General features: G+C 38.5%; 4 protein-coding genes across 5 annotated transcripts in view; 2 read left to right on the forward strand and 2 right to left on the reverse strand.

The window, feature by feature from the left end:
- Nucleotides 1-332: 332 nt before the first annotated feature.
- Nucleotides 333-3,179, reverse strand: eIF3i (eukaryotic translation initiation factor 3 subunit i). The gene is made up of 6 exons (XM_071590925.1): nucleotides 3,066-3,179; nucleotides 2,699-2,945; nucleotides 1,877-2,029; nucleotides 1,664-1,791; nucleotides 1,381-1,581; nucleotides 333-635 (listed from the first exon to the last, which is right to left on the reverse strand). The coding sequence occupies exons 1-6, from the start codon at nucleotides 3,066-3,068 to the stop codon at nucleotides 387-389; spliced, it is 981 nt and encodes a 326-aa protein (XP_071447026.1). The 5' UTR covers nucleotides 3,069-3,179; the 3' UTR covers nucleotides 333-386.
- Nucleotides 3,180-3,371: 192 nt separating this feature from the next.
- Nucleotides 3,372-4,822, forward strand: LOC139692632 (magnesium-dependent phosphatase 1-like). Its single transcript, XM_071590927.1, has 4 exons — nucleotides 3,372-3,604; nucleotides 3,781-3,838; nucleotides 3,906-4,124; nucleotides 4,636-4,822. Exons 1-4 carry the CDS (start codon nucleotides 3,562-3,564, stop codon nucleotides 4,781-4,783), a joined length of 468 nt encoding a protein of 155 aa, XP_071447028.1. The 5' UTR covers nucleotides 3,372-3,561; the 3' UTR covers nucleotides 4,784-4,822.
- Nucleotides 4,815-7,055, reverse strand: ND-30 (NADH:ubiquinone oxidoreductase core subunit S3). Its single transcript, XM_071590926.1, has 5 exons — nucleotides 6,924-7,055; nucleotides 6,451-6,528; nucleotides 6,129-6,376; nucleotides 5,804-6,049; nucleotides 4,815-5,081 (listed from the first exon to the last, which is right to left on the reverse strand). The coding sequence occupies exons 1-5, from the start codon at nucleotides 7,006-7,008 to the stop codon at nucleotides 4,899-4,901; spliced, it is 840 nt and encodes a 279-aa protein (XP_071447027.1). The 5' UTR covers nucleotides 7,009-7,055; the 3' UTR covers nucleotides 4,815-4,898.
- A 945-nt stretch (nucleotides 7,056-8,000) lies between these two features.
- Nucleotides 8,001-16,582, forward strand: part of LOC139692296 (SH3 and multiple ankyrin repeat domains protein 3-like) — a 109,830-nt gene continuing 101,248 nt past the window's right edge. For both annotated transcript variants that reach the window (XM_071590397.1, XM_071590398.1), the window contains exon 1: nucleotides 8,001-8,378. In XM_071590397.1, coding sequence (XP_071446498.1) covers nucleotides 8,202-8,378 — 177 coding nt within the window. In that variant the 5' untranslated portion in view covers nucleotides 8,001-8,201. The remainder of the gene's footprint in view (nucleotides 8,379-16,582) is intronic.

Raw genomic sequence — 16,582 nt, forward strand, 5'->3', positions numbered from 1 at the left:
TGTTTATGAAGTTGAAAAACTTCGAACACAAAGCACAAAAGAATGATAGGAACAATTTGGGAGTAAAAAAAGCGACTAGCCTGCAACAATATAAATTTTTAAAAATAAGTGTTCTTTGTACATAAGACTTATTTTTAATGTTTACATCTTTGTAGTCTCAGAAACATGTTTTCAGTTGTTTTTATCAAATTTTACACTGTTCTAGATTGATATTGATCAATTTATAGCATAAAATTCCTATGCGGCATGGATTTCTTGATTATATACATAATTACCTCGGGTTTCATTTTTTAAGACAATTCAGTAAAAAACACATTTGAAAGATACAAGCATTACAATGGCAACGTTTATTACCAGTAATCTTTAAAATAATCAAAAATATTTATTCAATAATCAAAACAAAAGTCATAGTATGATGGGTCTAAAGTATGCACACGTACATAACCATCTTCTCCTCCAGAACTGTAGCTCTTTCCATCGGGGTGGAACGCAAGGCTGTTAATTGGACCAAAGTGTCCTTTGATACGACCAAACTCTTCTTCAAATACTAAATGGAAGAATTTGGCATCAAATTTTCCAACTCGAGTTGATGTTGTGGTCACATCCATGGCATCTTGACCACCCCCAAGTACCACCTACAAAATAAGGAAATATTCAAGTAAATGATTTCCAATTATTGTAATATTACCTAATTACCAAAGCTAAGTCCTGACATAATTAGTACGTCATTGCTTAAAAGGTCCTTCATTCATTCACACCGTGGCATTGCATTCTACTGTTCTCAAGATTAAACAGGGTGCAGCAACTTAACTTCCTTTTTTTCAAATGCAAATTACTATCAAAAAAGGAAGTTATGTTGATGCACCGTGTATGAGCATGAAACAGTTTAAAAGTAACTCATAAATTAGCAATCATCTTAACCCAATGATTACGTGAAGACAAACTCACTTCCGAGTTCTTTCCACTCCCTTACACTCAGATGAACACAATACATTTTTTACTACCTGCTTCCGAGACATCTTGCACATTTATAAGAGAGAAGTCTTGCACATTTTGAGAATGCATTGGCAGAAGAATGTGGCTGAAGGGGCAGACAGTACAGCTATATATTTTCCAAACCATAACAACAACTCAAAAACTTCCACTGCCCACACACACTGCCAACAGCTACCCATTAATATAGCGCCACTGAAACACTACCTATATGTTGGCACCATGACTCCATTTCATGGATGAACCTCCAATTATTATAAAAAATTTATGTAACAATTTAATCAGTAAAATTTTACAATGTGCCTAGTTGCAATTGGAACATACATTCACATATTTCTTTAGACCAACATTAGAAGTGGCAATGAAAAAATTAAACCATATACTTACATGATCAAGGATAGGAGAAATTGCAGCACTATTGACCGGTCGTTCTGTTTTGTACACCTTCAAACACATCAAACTTTCTGAGTCAAACAATTTAGCTGTATTATCTTTAGATGCTGTAACGAACATTGTCCCTTCTTTATTGAATTGCATGTCATTGATAGCTCCAGTATGATCGCTGACGGAAGTAATTTTTTTTCCATTCTAGGAAAGAGAAACAAAATTAATACCATGCTCTAAGTAATATAACATGACCTAAATGTGGGTATCAAAGGAAGTAACATACCCGAATATCCCACAAGCATATTTCACCATCTTCATGTCCAGAAATAAGGGTCTCATCAAGCGCTCCCCACAGAATTGATGTTACCTTTGATGTTGGGATTGGTATTCTAAGAATGGGATTTGCTTCCACTGAAAGGCAATTAACTTTACTAATTACGACTGCCTATCACACATTTACGAAACATTATTTACTTTGTACACCCATAATTCTCACCAATTGATTCATCGGCATTGCGAACATCAATGACGGCAATTTCACATTGCTGCTTCAGTTGGGTATCAGTAGAATACACTGCCATGTTAGCACTGTAGCTAAACCCGCACGTACGCACAGACGAACTTGCAGGTACTATTCCAATTGTAACACCTGCATTAAAACAATCATATCGTTAAACAAATACAAACATATACATATATATAACCGTGTGTGTATGTATATGCACACACGATTATTATACTATATTACAATTCTACTCTTCGAAATTTGGATGACAACAAAAGACTAGGAATCGTAAGACAAAATTTATTAGTTTGCTGGGATTTCCGTAAACAAGTCAATTATTAAGCTTTTACGATCAATGAAGTTTATAACAATTGGATATTCTAGTCCAAGAGGCTACAACAACACACTATCTGGCTGGCTTCAAATTCATAAGTGAATAATGGCACAGGTCGAAATACACAATTTAAAGAAAATATTTGGAATTAAGTATCTATCCCAGATAGATTAACTTTAAGTACCACTTTCCGTTAGGTAAAGATCTAAGACGCAAGTATCGGGTATTCTGACAGATTTCAGACCCTTAGTAGAAACGACTTGCTTCGCGTAAACCGCTCGAGATTGAATGAGCGTATTTGTACATAAAATGAGAGGTATTAGAGTAGGTTGTTTTCAATTTTATTTTAAATACATAAAATTAACGGCGACTTTACACAAAGATTGTGCATGCTGAAATAGCAGCAATTAAAAAAATGGACCACATAATAATTTGCCCATTTAATTGACAAAGTTATCAAAACATTACACAATCCTAACCTGTCTCGCAATCCCAAATTCTCAAAGTGGTGTCCGCTGCCCCTGTCATCACTCGTGTTGTTTGCCAATTTACGTCTATTGTCCAAACAGCACCAGAATGACCTTCCAAAGTCCCAAGACGTTCCCCATTTACAGAATACCACACATTTGGCTTAGGATCTTTTGCGGATGAAAACAAAAGATCACCTTCTCGATTATACTTGATTTGGGTTATTGGGCGTTCATGCCCATGTAGTATAATTGGTTTCTGTGGAAAGACAACAAAGCTTAACGTTTTGCGATAGCGCTGTAAAATATTAAAAAGAAATGAATCAAACACGCAATTGCAATATAAAGCTAATAAACCATTTTAAATGAATAATCGTACCATATTGAGTACTCTCCAGTTTGAGTTTCCACGAAGCTGCTGGTTACTCTACTGCGTGGTGGAGACGGATCGATTCTCTTTTGTCATACAATGCCTTCATCTTGACAGCTATTTCTATGTTGCCAAGGGACGGTATAAAATATGTGAAGTGGTAATTGTACGATTATTTTTCTGAAGGGAAATGGGCCAATGGTCTTTTTAATGAGGAAATAATAATATTACCAGCATCGTGAAAAGACAAATATATTTTTCATGACTACCGAAGTAGGGATAAAATTTGGCATCATTGGTTGGTTTCTATTGGATGATTGTTCACCGGTTGAGTGATTCATTTATTTACCATTGAAATCATTGCTGGTGCATTACTGTGTGAAGCTTAATTATTACGGAATATCTCTTTTGATGTTAAAATTTTATGTTGAAATCAATTGCCAAATGTCTTGCATATTCCCCCACTACTAAGATTCTCCTCAGTGTAAAGCCCAGCCGTTAATACATGGGCAGTAAGCAAGCACCGAAAGTCATAATTTTCGATTTAGGTGGGTTTAATACTTCCTTTGAAAGAATGAAACCTAGTCTGTTTTCGACAATTTTCAACATTTTTTATGCTAAATTAACATTCACAAATGCCAATGGAAATCAAACGAATAGTTCTATTATTTGGAAATGATTGTTGTATAGTTTAATGTAAGGGATGATGTTTCTTTAATTTCAGATTATACGTTATGGCCATTCAGGATAGACAAGGAATCTAACCCTCCATTCCGCATAGTGTAAGCGACAATTTAATATCGGTGATATTAAAACGGAAATATGCGGCATTCACTCATTTATTTCCAGGGATGGCAGGGTAATCGACTCGAGAGGGAAGGCATATAATTTATTTCCTGGAGTCCACGGTGTCTTAGGAAAATTATTCCATGAAGGTTTTACTTTAGGAGTGGCGTCTCGAATCGAAAATTTCGACGCCGCCGAGCAGTTAATGAGATACTTTAATCTGAAGAGATACTTTTCTTATATTGTTATATATCCAGGGACGAAAACTAAACATTTGAAGGAGTAAGTAGTCTAGAATACTACGCCGTCACATGATGGCTTTTAACACTACCAATATACTGTAAACTGTGGGTTTATTACTGTAGTTATAAAGATAGTGTTAAAGTAATTTTATAAATATCACGAGTTAGTGTTGAGCAGTTTGACGTGCATATTCTTGCAAAATAAAGATGATTTTAGCACACGAAAATCATGACTTATTATCTAAAAATCCCCTCTCAAGTTGATTTTAGTCAAGTCTGGCACTTAAATAAAAATCATCACGATATCAATTAAGTACAGGGTCATAAATTGCCCTTGATCATTGTTTCCCGAATTTGCTTGTTTTGCAGAAAGTTCATTACTTGTAACTAGTACAGGGGCATATTATTGTTCGAATGCAGAGGTGTGCTACTGGTATTACATGTTCCAAGATTATTACGGTTGACTCACTACGACCTGTGAGCGCCAATCATGTAATGTTCAACATGTTTGCTTCCTGTATCAATACTATTCACAATTTTCATTTTTGCAGTCTCCGGATGCATACTGGTGTGGAATTTGAGGACATGCTATTCTTTGATGATGATAAAAGAAATATACGAGAAGTTTCCCGTCTCGGAGTGACATCAGTACAGGTGGAAAATGGAATTACAATGGAAATATTGATGAACTGGCTATGATATTTTGCATTTCAGAAAATAAAAGCATGAGTAACGACAAAACAATTTATTCTGAGAAAATAGCCTACACTCACGGCCAAATTTATGTACACTACATCATCGCTTCTCAAATAAGTTATTTCTTGGGTGTGGATTTCCCAACTGGCGTTCCACTTGTATCGACCTCCTCGGCAGCAGGTGGAGCATTTCTGAAGTTAGGAAATTGCTCCCAAGGACTTGACAATTCAAAGCGACGAAATTCTTGGGCCAATTCTAAGGGCTCAACAACCACCCGCTTCTTGTCATCATCATATCGCACCTATTTGTGAACAAAATGCAGAATTGTAGAAAGCAATTACACTTCAGACAGTAACTATTATTATTAGAATTATTTGTGGAACCAACATGGTTCACAATATCAGGGTTGAATTAGGAGCCACACTAATCACTACGGTAAATTGATAGGGATATCACTACGGTAAATTGGTAGGGATTCTAGGGGTGGCCACATCAAAAACATCTCCTTGATAGGTATATAAAAATGGGAGGAAAGTCATTCAATGAAACCCAGGAATACTGATTTCAAGTGTATTATAGAAAAACTAATAAACTTGGTTGTTGGGGCAAAGGGATGTTGGACTTATGACCAGTGGGTGCAAATGAGGATGGAAAGATTAAATGCATATCCGAGTAAGAAAGGAAATGCGAAGAGTTACGATGGAATTCAAAGGCAGGAAGTGTTAATACACGGCATGGTAACTTGTGAATTAGAAATGCGATATAGGGAATAAAATTGGGTAAATGAGGTATGTGAAAGAAAAGAATATGCATTTGTGGCAGAATTGGGTCAGAGTGTGCTTACGACAATCCGATTATTCAGGGCAAAGTATTATAGCATGCTTAGCAGATCCTTAAAGAAAACCCACTACCCGTAGAACTCTTGATAATAACAAGGGACGTGCAGTTCAGGTATCGCATAACATTTCCATGGAATAAATATGTGAATAGCTATAAACTATAAGAAATTACAATAATGCATACCTCAACATATCCACTCAAAGGAAAATCTTTGCGGAATGGGTGTCCTTCAAAACCATAATCTGTTAGGATCCGCCTCAGATCTGGATGATTAGCAAAGAATACACCGAACATATCCCAGACCTCGCGTTCATACCAATTGGAAGCATTATATACTTCGCATGAAGAATCAATTGCAGTCAATTCATCTGTGTAGGTTTTGATCCTTATACGAGAGTTGAAGCGAAGAGAAAGAAGATTGTACACTAACTGCAAGAAAGAAACTGTTTGAATGGGGATCCATAAAAAGTAACTACTTGCATCAGTAAACAAGAAAAATAAGACTCACTTCAAATCTGTAAGTTCGATTGGGCACGTCAACGGCAGTTAAGTCAGCAAGATTAGTAAACTGTGCATTGTGATGCTCTTTCATAAAGTACAGGGTGGGAATAATTCCGTCAGGTGCGACGCACACTTCTAATTCATCACCTGCGGTAAGCTGCACTTTTTGAACCCACTTTGGCAGACATTCCGCAACGTACTTTCCAAACTCACTCAGATGACTGCGTTTCACTGGATCGTGCTTATATACAGTCGCTGAAATAATCAAGATGCAAGTTACATTATGGGCAATTGCTACAATACAACCACAATTCAGCCGTATGACTTACGCCTTTTCTCAACGGTAGTATCAGCAGTTTCTGTCGTCTTAAAGCGTAAATGTTGGGACGTTGGGGCAAGTGCTGGACCTAGGATTGTAATCTTTTTTTATCAATTGGTACAAGAAAACATTTTTAACCTCGAGGTCGCGCACTACAATTACAAAAATAGTGTAATAACTTATATTGTATTAATTGGACGGCCGACAGATTATAAGGATATCGGATAAGAACATTTACGATTATATTTGCAGTTGTTTATTGAAAATAAATACACTAAATTGATTCAACACACTACTAAGAAACACTTTTTCCAACTACTTTAGTTTACAAGAAAACCCTGCAGGATTATCGTAAGACCGTAACGTTATATTCGATTCTCCAAACCCAAGTAACATTGTGAAATAATTTTCACTGCCACATTGTATTTCCTGACGGTTATGTTAATAATATGATAATTCATATGCTATGAATTCATAACCTACCGTTCACTTTCAAAGGAAGAAATCTTAAGGCATTCCTGGCCAATAACGATGCCATTTTTGTGTGCTGATAGTAATGAAAATACATGAGAAAATAGATGAGCCACGATAAATTTGACCGATATCCTGACTGCGACTGTTTTAATTCATGTTTAGTTCATAGATGTCTCTTTTGGGCCGAAGAAGCCAGCCGGCAAATCCAAAGAGTTGGGGATGTGGCCGTCGGACCATATAGAGTCGAAGATATATTCTGAATGGTTGACTTTTTTCAGTAAAATCACCTCTCATGTACTTTTAACTACTCTTGGAAGTGTGCGTGTTGAGTTTGTAACGAGACTTGATATCTTACCAATACCGTGAACTGGTATGCATTGTAGTTCAAGATAACTCGATGAGTTACATATCCTGGAATGTAACTTGATATTTTGTAGATTTTGTTTTACAAGTGAAAATGGTCCGTAATGGTAATTAAAAGTTTACGTCACACCCTGCCCACTATTTTTTAATAACCCATGTGGCTTCCTATCCTTTTTTAGGTCTTGATGGTCTTTTAGGTCTTAAAATGTTCTGAATAATTCGTATTTATGTCAAATGAAGTTCACCCCGGGTACATCATTTAAATATTTTATGCTTAGTCTGGACTGCGCCGAGTGCCAATTCAGGTTGACTTTTGCCTTCGAATCTCTACTCGCATTAACCTTTCACAAAGGTTTAGGTAGTTTATTCGTAGCTTCTCCAAATTCTGATATGCCGGATAGTAATTATAATAATGGAGAGCATCTGCCATAATTCATGAAAATTAGTCAGAAATGCATTTTATTGCATGAATATACGAAGTCACGCCATTTATTCATGAAAACTTATCATAATTTAAAATTGCATGACTTTAACAGTTACGATTTCATTTCAACTCAATAAAAAAATGCCATTCTTCATTTAAATAAATAACGACCAGAACCACTATTTCAATTTGTTTAATTTATTCTCAGTAGATGGCACTGTCATGCCAAAATGCATATCCACGCCCCTACGGGGTTAAGTCGAAACACCGTCTGTTCAAGTCAGTCAAGCAGACGACATCCGAAGGGTTACATCGGTGCTTGGGAGTATGTGTGATTATTAATAATGGACTTATCCATTTGCAGATTTAAAACCCTCGGAGACGATGTAGCAATTATATTTTCAAACAATAGTATATTTTATCAGTGCAGATATGTTATGTGATATAAGGTAAACTTCGCAGAAGGGATCTGTGCATTCTAAATCCTTTTCATCGACAATATGAATTCACCCAAGCTAAGTGAGAAAGTACCATCGTCAACAACATCATCTACAAGAGGAATTCAGCAAGGAAAACAACAGCCGCCTTCTCAAAGGCCAATAGGTACTCCATCTTCGCAAGCTCAACATCAACAAGCACAAAATTCCTCAAATGATAACGAAGTGGAAGCAACGCAGGTAAGTTTATATTATAGTACTTTTGCTGAAACGGGAAGGTTAATTTTATTTTCCTACCATTTGATCCTTCTCCCTAATCGAAGGCGTCTGCTTGGCTTAGTGATCGATCAATGAATATACCATATACCACCTGTTCCATCTCACTGTATCAGATATCTTCAGATGCTGAAATGGCTCTCATCTATTTGGATGACAATTCATCTTGGAAGTATTTTCTACACGCTCCATTTGTTCTGTTTAAGTTAATTGGGGAGTAGAAACTGAAAATGTCGAGCCACCGAAAACCTATTAATCATTATTTATCTCTCGGCCGCAGAATTTTAATAATACATTCTTCCGTCAACCCCCCCAGCTTGCCCAAATTATCTCTTCAGCTTAGAATTCTTCGAACAGTATTTTATCCGAATGATCCGGTGTGAATGGCCTTACGTACCTAAATCGAATGGTTGAATTTGTCCTGGCTGTTAGTTTATATTATGCTGAAAACATGGTTTTTTTGGGATTGGCGCCATAGCGCTGCAATTTTCAAGATTCGAGTAGGTGGATCAGCAATCATACATTTTCCTCATTAATACGTGAGAAGGCGATTCCAACTGATCGTGTTAGTTTTTTGTCATACAGAGGGTTTAGCTATTTTTGATGTCTTGGTTTGAATGTAATGGAATGGTCTATTTTTGTAAGGCCTTTTAACTTGTGGCGTGGTTATGGCTATCAATCCAGAATAATCAATGCTTTATATGGGATCGGGGATCATTAATAATATTATATTTAATGATACCGATTGAAGTTATTGACCATTGTATCCATAACTCTTAGTCCATTTTATTAGAATAGTTATCTGTCCTTATTTCATTAAAAAAGATTGTCTCTCAGAGATGTGAATGAATCACTTTTGGTAGTAGTAGATTTAGTAGATTCCTTTATAGTGATAGTTGACAGAGATATTTCATTCATTTCAGTCATTTTAAGATCTTCAAGCTAGTTTTATATGGTTGGTTGTTGTTTGCGATTCTTATTTCGGCAGTTGACTCCGTCTGTCGTTCAATTTATCACATACAGGTCAAAATTCACTCAGTGGAAGCTGGAAAACAGTACTTGCTCTTTGGCCAAGCAACCGGATAACTTATGCCGTGAGTTAGGGTATTCGGTTATTCTAAATATGACAGCTATCGAATTTTTTTTGTTTCAGAAAACCAATATTTTTGGTACACCTTGACTTATGTTTTAGCATGGGTCAAGTCATGACAGGGGTATCTTTAGATTGTTTATCAACCAATGTATGGTAGTTTAATTGTAGCAAGAATATTTTCATAGAGGGATCACGTTACTCGTTTGTTAGAAATGAGGTACAATGAGAGCATAAAGGCCTAGGGGGCGTGATAAAGTTACGCCCCCATTTGGTTGCTGCCAGAGTAAATTTGCGGAATCAAATTCTTTGGCAAAATTAAGTCCTTATTCAGAAATGAGAGTGCGCAATGGTGATAATTGGAGTGCGGAGGATCCGAAAGGTGCGGTGGGTATCGTACAGGCTTCCCCAAGGAGAGGGCCCGGGTTCAAATCCTGGAGATAACAAATATTATTCAGCGGTATCCCGACCCCTACTTGAGGTGCTTTGTGGAGTGCACTTTGAGTGAGTACGACGTCCGTCGGATGGGACGTTAAACTGCAGACCCTTTGGCGCCTTTCGATAAGAGTAGGCTAATGCCGACGCCGGGTTTCTCTCCACCCTCCCATCCATCCCTATTAGCGTAAATGGCCTTAGTTGTCGGTCGCCTCCCATAAAAACTGATTGGAGTGCCACTTCCTCTGTTGCTGTTCGTATTCTTATGTATAGTCTTCATTATGCAGTTATTTTTTCAATGTGTCCTCATTTTAATACATGTTTAAAAGTTATTGTCACTACAATTATCGTGTAGAGGAAATGATCTAATGTAATTCTACCGGGTTGCGGATTTCGGCAATTCAACGTTACGGTAGTCCACCTAGTTGAAAAATTCACAGAATTAAACAGGGAAGACGGCTTTGATCATCTGCATCTACTTTATACCCCGCAAGCCGCTGCAAGGGCGTGTGGCGGGGGGTGATAGGACACCACCCGGAATTTAGAAAGAAAAGAAAAAAACCGCATGCAAAAGCCACAAATTCATACATCCACAAAAAAATATGCCATACATTCATGCAAGAACACTTACCCCACCCAATGCAAACACTCGAACTACCAACTAACATACCCATGCCCCTACAAGTATACCTAACAACTAACTTTGACAATCGAAGGTAGAGGCTACGTAATAGCGTAAAGGCGAATGAAATCACAATTTAGGGAAAGGGAGGGGGCGGCGACAGTTCCTTTCCCTGTGCTCCCAGCGGTTTTGCGTACATGGAACACCCGGAACACGACAAATTCAGTCACCCATTTGGGTGAAGTTAAGAGTGCCTCTCATCACACAGAATCAAGCTCGGGATCTCTAGGCAGTAGGTTAGCGTTCAACGGACGCATAATCGTATGAGTAACTGAAGCAGTATTTCGTTATCGTACGTCGTTACAGATGCTTTAGGCAGTGGAGTACTTTTAAAAATTTAATCTAATTAACGAGCTTGCTCCGGATGTTGCTGGAGACTCCCTACACAAGAGGGAGCAACACTAATCATCGCTCTGTAAAATATGAATACGATTGCATGTTTGGATTTCAGTGTCTAGTCTTGCATGGCACTTAATCTCTACCTCATTTACTTGTGGTATTTTCTTATATTGGTTTGGAAAATGTACCATTTAAGTTCTCATCCGGGTGCCTTCATAACAGTCCACTTGGTGGAAAGTGTTTTTAAAGTCCCTTCGTTGTACATGCTTCTCGTAATATTTTTTGCGTGCAATAACTATCATATGCATACCAAAGGCCTAACCGCCTAACCTTTTTCCACCCGCAATCCTCTCTAATAGGCCGTATCCTTTGAGTGTGTTGAAGAGGTTGCGCACGATACATCCCTGAACCTATCCATAGTTTCGCGGCATAATAAGTTATTCAATTTTTTCAATTAAGTTGAGCTGAGTTAGCAAAGCGCAGCCAGTGAGTGCGTCTATATGAAATCGCCTGGGTTGGAAACACTAGAAATCATAGTAGTAGTAGTTTTAGGTGGAGAGAAACCCGGCGTCGGTGCTTCCGAAATCCGCAGGTTAACGTCCCATCCGTCGGACAGCGTATTCACTCAAAGCACCCTCCACAAAGCACCTTAAATAGGGATCGGGATACTGGTGAAAAATATCTGCCACCTTTGGGATTTGAACCCTCTGGATGAGAAGCCAGTACGTTTGCCACCGCACCTTTTCGATCCTTTCAAGCTATTACCGAAAACATGCAAATTCTAAAAATGATAGAACTAATTTAAATAATTTTAATTATTCGATTTTAAAATTATAAAATAAATGTATATGATGCCAAGTTAGATGTAGTGTAAATTACATATTAGCTAAAATTCACATTTAAGCAATTGTGGAAAGTAGTTGATAGTAATTTTCGCTAATTACCTCTAACATTTCGCCAAAACCTAGGCGAATAAGAACTGATATTTACTTAATCATTGGAGTGAATAATTTAGATAACCTCTTTGAAATGCGATCCGTTTAGTTTCATTCAACAGTGAGAGAATCTTTTCCGCTAATTCCCGATTAAAATATGTCTGGTACCCGATTAGTGGTGCGTGTAATATACACCGTCAGTCGTGTCCAGTGTAATTGAATCTTGTAATCAAGTCGCCGCAAACGTAGATTTGTTTTCTCTGCAGTAGTATTGCTTGAATTTCAATATATCACAGCGAGTTTGTGAAACTTTACAAGTATTAGATACATTAGTATAGACTATACACAGATAAATATAATAACAAATGGTGTGGTTGCCCAATGAAGAAAACATCATGCATGCCCCGAGTGATTGGGATGATTTTCTGAGCACAATTATGTAGGTAGTTTGAGTGCCATTGACAAAAAAGGGAAATTATCGGCTCCCCTTATAAAAGATTTTTCTGCCCTTAAGGGCTCTTTGGATAGGGAGTTCTGGGTGACAGTCGTGAAAACGGCGACTGTGGGATTATCCTACTCGTAGGGCAATGGATAGGTCGCATTCTGTGTCTACTACTATGAGAATATTAATTAAGCAATGGAAAACGTACGCTTTTCATATGCGTGTTAATATAAATTATGTTTGAGAAATCGTTTAGTTTTATTTCTGTTTGTTATCGTAGGATTTATTATTTATTTGTGTCACACGGTGATTTTCCTCATCCGAAAAATACGCATTTGATGCGGCACTTGAGTGCGCGATAGTTTAATTAAGGCTCCCGGTACAATTTATTTAGTTGACTTTTTCCAGTTCCATGCGTTCTAGAATTTTTACGCATATTCATTTGTTTCATTATTGACTATTGATATGTTTGTCTGAAAATTAATTAACTAGAATTACGGGCTGACTTTTTTGATAAAGCGATTGTACGTGTAGATAGCGTATTGAAATCCTCTTCGTAATATGCTCAATTGGATAGAAGAACTTGATGAAATATGTTAATAGCATAAAATATAATGTAAAATCTTTTTATATAATTGAGTAGAAGTAAGAAAATAAGGTAATTAATGGACCACCGTACTCATACTCGGTCGGGACTGCGGTAAAGCTAAGGGTCAATCTTTGAGGACAATTCCGTCCTGGGAATCGACGTGCTTATCGCAGCCGATCGTTTTTATATTCTGAATTTATTTGGCTCTAGGGAGGCATAATTATTGAAATAAGTAGTCATATACATAATATCCCGCAAGGGCGTGATGCGGGGAGTGTTAGGTCACGACCCGTAAAAAGGAACAAAACCATATGCAAAATCAACGCATACTCGAGCATGAAAAACTATACCTACTGTGGCGTATACATTCATACAAAAATCCTTGTATTCTACACTTATGCAAATACATATACTATCATCTAACAAATAATTGCACCTTAAGCTGCACTAAGAAATTTATTCAATAACGTGCGGAATTTGAAAAGTATGATGGCGAAAATCCGCTACCACATGGACATACAACATAAAACGGTCTCCTCCCCAAGGACACAGGGAGGGAATGTGACCCAACGCTGCAGGTAGCGGAAGGGTCCCCCCACGGTGAGAGACGAGGGATGCAAGGGGAACCTTAAAAAGATAAAGTCAGACCAGACAATACTGTGGAGAGTCCTACATTATTTAAAGGCATTCTAATGAGGTCATGCGGAATGAAAGGGTTTTGACAACAAAACACACGAGGGATTTTGAATTTGAGTATTGATTCCCAATGCGTCGGGTTCGTCAGTATTTTCAAATTGGTGGTGGGAATGGAGTACGTGTATAAAAGGTAGAAGGGTATGCTTTTCGATTGGAAATCCTCACTTACCCCGCGTTTTAAGGAAATTACCGCAACTACTTCAAGTTCTTCTGGTGGAACACACCAACCCAGGTGAAATATAGTATACTTCTTTTTCAGCATTTGGATTTTGAGGAGGTCTTAGCAGCGGAAGGGAGGGTTTTATCATGACATTAATCACCTTCATCTCTTCAATTACACGCCTGAGAAAAAAAATTCTTCAGAGAGAGAAACTGAATCATACTTGGCATAGTTTGATGTTGATGCATAAGTACATAAATGCAACCGCATTTTCCAACCTACGATCCCATGAAATTTATTCTATCGTCAGAAAATTACCAGGCATACATACAATATATGGACTCTCGGGCATCCTATTTGAAAGTCAGTTTTGGTACTTCCTATTTTCCCTTGCAACGATTGTGTGAATAACATAACCAGGTGCGAAGTGGGAGAAGTTAGAAATTGAGTTAGATTTTCGTTGTGACGGTTAATAAAACTGGTGAAAACATTAATGTGGCTCGGTACATTTACCGAGTATTTAGATCGGTTTTACGGTATGTTAAGAAGCTAAATGACTTGCGACAATTTTCCAGGCAAGCAATTTTTCGGATTTCGTCTCTCGTAGTGTCATTTCGGTGTCAGCCAAGATGTCAGAGGCAGTTCGAGCCAAGGACAATGAAACAGGATGTGCGCAGGAGCGTATGAGTCGAGTCACAACACTTAATCCCTACTTGACAATATACCGGGTTTATTATCCTTTGATAAGAATTTGTCATATTTGGAACGCTGATAGTTAAGCATGTATGTAGGCATGCTAAATGTAGTTGAGAAATTTCGCATAGGGGTGAGGGATTTGTATCATAGGTCTCCACCCTGTCGTGGATCACGAAATTGATTATGGGTCAGTTTTCTGGTGGAACATAAGTATTCAACGCACATTACTTATTTCGATTCTACACTTTGCTGGCACATCAGGTTAATCTATTTAAATAGGACAGTTAATTGGTGAACTTTCTCCATTGGTTTTGGTGAAGATCTCCATTTTACCGTATGCCAATTTGGCAATCACAGAACCATGTATGTTGTGCATATAAGTTGAGCCTTCGCAATCCAAAGGATTGTAAACTAAATAAATACATCTGCTGTTACTATTTCGCTCATTTTTTCTCTATCTAGACACTAGGTGATAATTGATAATAACTGACGCCGTAACGCCTTCTCCACTGGCCCTCTATTGGTGCTCATTGATATGTATGGCGCAAACCTAGCAGCCGATTGATGTTTATGAGTGAAACTTACGGGTTACCACTGTAATACCAAGTCCATCTTTGTGCAATGGCGCTCAAATTTGTCAACTTTTTTAGGCTTCTATGATGACCATTGAGTGACCAATAAGAATTTGATATCGTTTTTGTATCATAGTGAGGATTTTAAACCTTTTAACTTGTTGAAACATCAATACCAATGTAAAAATTGATAGTAGAAATACTATTTATTAGTCGTTATGTATTCTTTATTATTTACATAAGCTCAAAATATATCAGTTCAGTGTGAGGAGTTTTAAATGCTTATATCAACATTTTTTTCTTTACCATAAAATAATATGCTATAGATTCTTGATGGGTTAGAACCAAGCGAAAAGTGGAATGTAAGGATGCGGTTTCCTTCGACTGCTCGCTACTGTCCACCCCGACCTAACTGAGAATGGAGCAATAGTTTTCTTAGCAGGTCTATGACAACTCATTTGCATATTGACTTGTACCGAGGCTGTGTTTGTGATACGTTGCAAATGAGGTGCATAAGCTCGAAAACATTGGTCGTTACCCCTGGATATCACGCGTGATGAGGATGTACGCTCTCCTATCCGTCTTGGCCAGCAGAGAGGGAGGGGTTTGACTGGAGTTGCGTAGGACAGGCGTGGTCTAAATATCCAAGTCCCATCGGCCCAGTGGATGAAGGGGCGGGGGGGGGGGGTTCTTTTGGCGGGTCGCCCGTGTCGACCTTCCCTTGTCGACCACTTCCCCTTCAGCGACGCTCCTGACTCCCCACGCGAGTTGGTCCGTCAACTATTCCCCGTTGGCGTCACGGGGTTCCCGCGCCAAATAGATCGCTCGCTCACCCCACTCTCTCTAATGCTAACACATTTTTTTTAAGTACTCCATCCCTCTTCCCCGCCCCCCTTCCTCCGACGCGTCACACGCGGATGCCTCTGGCCAGAGTCCAGCTGCTTTGGTTCGAGCCCCGTTCCCCCTTCAGAGGCGACGGACCCCTCCTCTACCTCCCCTTGCGACGTCCACACTTTTCTCATTTCCACCAAATCCCACACCCCTGCCCCTCCCTCTCTTCGCCGCGAGTCGTTCGTTGTTTCGTGCACGCTCGAGTGGTTCTGCTCTGCGTTCCCCTTGGCCCCGCTCCGGCTTTTCTTACCGAGACCCACCGCAACACCCTCCCTAACCCAAAAGTCTCCCTAAGTTGTGGAGGGGAGTCAGAAGGGGTTAATCCTCGAGGTTCGCTGGGATGGGTTTTTTTTAACCCATTGAGACTTACTTTAATTTTTCCGAGGGGGTTATGAAAATCGACTGTAGTGGTCCGTCATTTTTTATTCTTTTAACTTTGGGCCACCGTCCTAAGAGGGAGAGGGGAATTTCATCAACAAATTTGCCGTGAATGTTAAAAAGGATGAAATAAATAATGCAGGAGTGAGTGCGCTTGAAGGCGGCGTCTCCAGATGAAAGCATGGAGACCGAGAGGGTTAAAGGCACACTTATGAATTTATGAACAGTTTCAAGTTAATTCATCCTTTCCCTCGACGAAAAAA

The sequence above is a fragment of the Hetaerina americana genome, unplaced genomic scaffold, assembly GCF_022747635.1.
Source record: "Hetaerina americana unplaced genomic scaffold, ioHetAmer1.1.p SCAF_4, whole genome shotgun sequence".
NCBI lineage: Eukaryota > Metazoa > Arthropoda > Insecta > Odonata > Calopterygidae > Hetaerina > Hetaerina americana.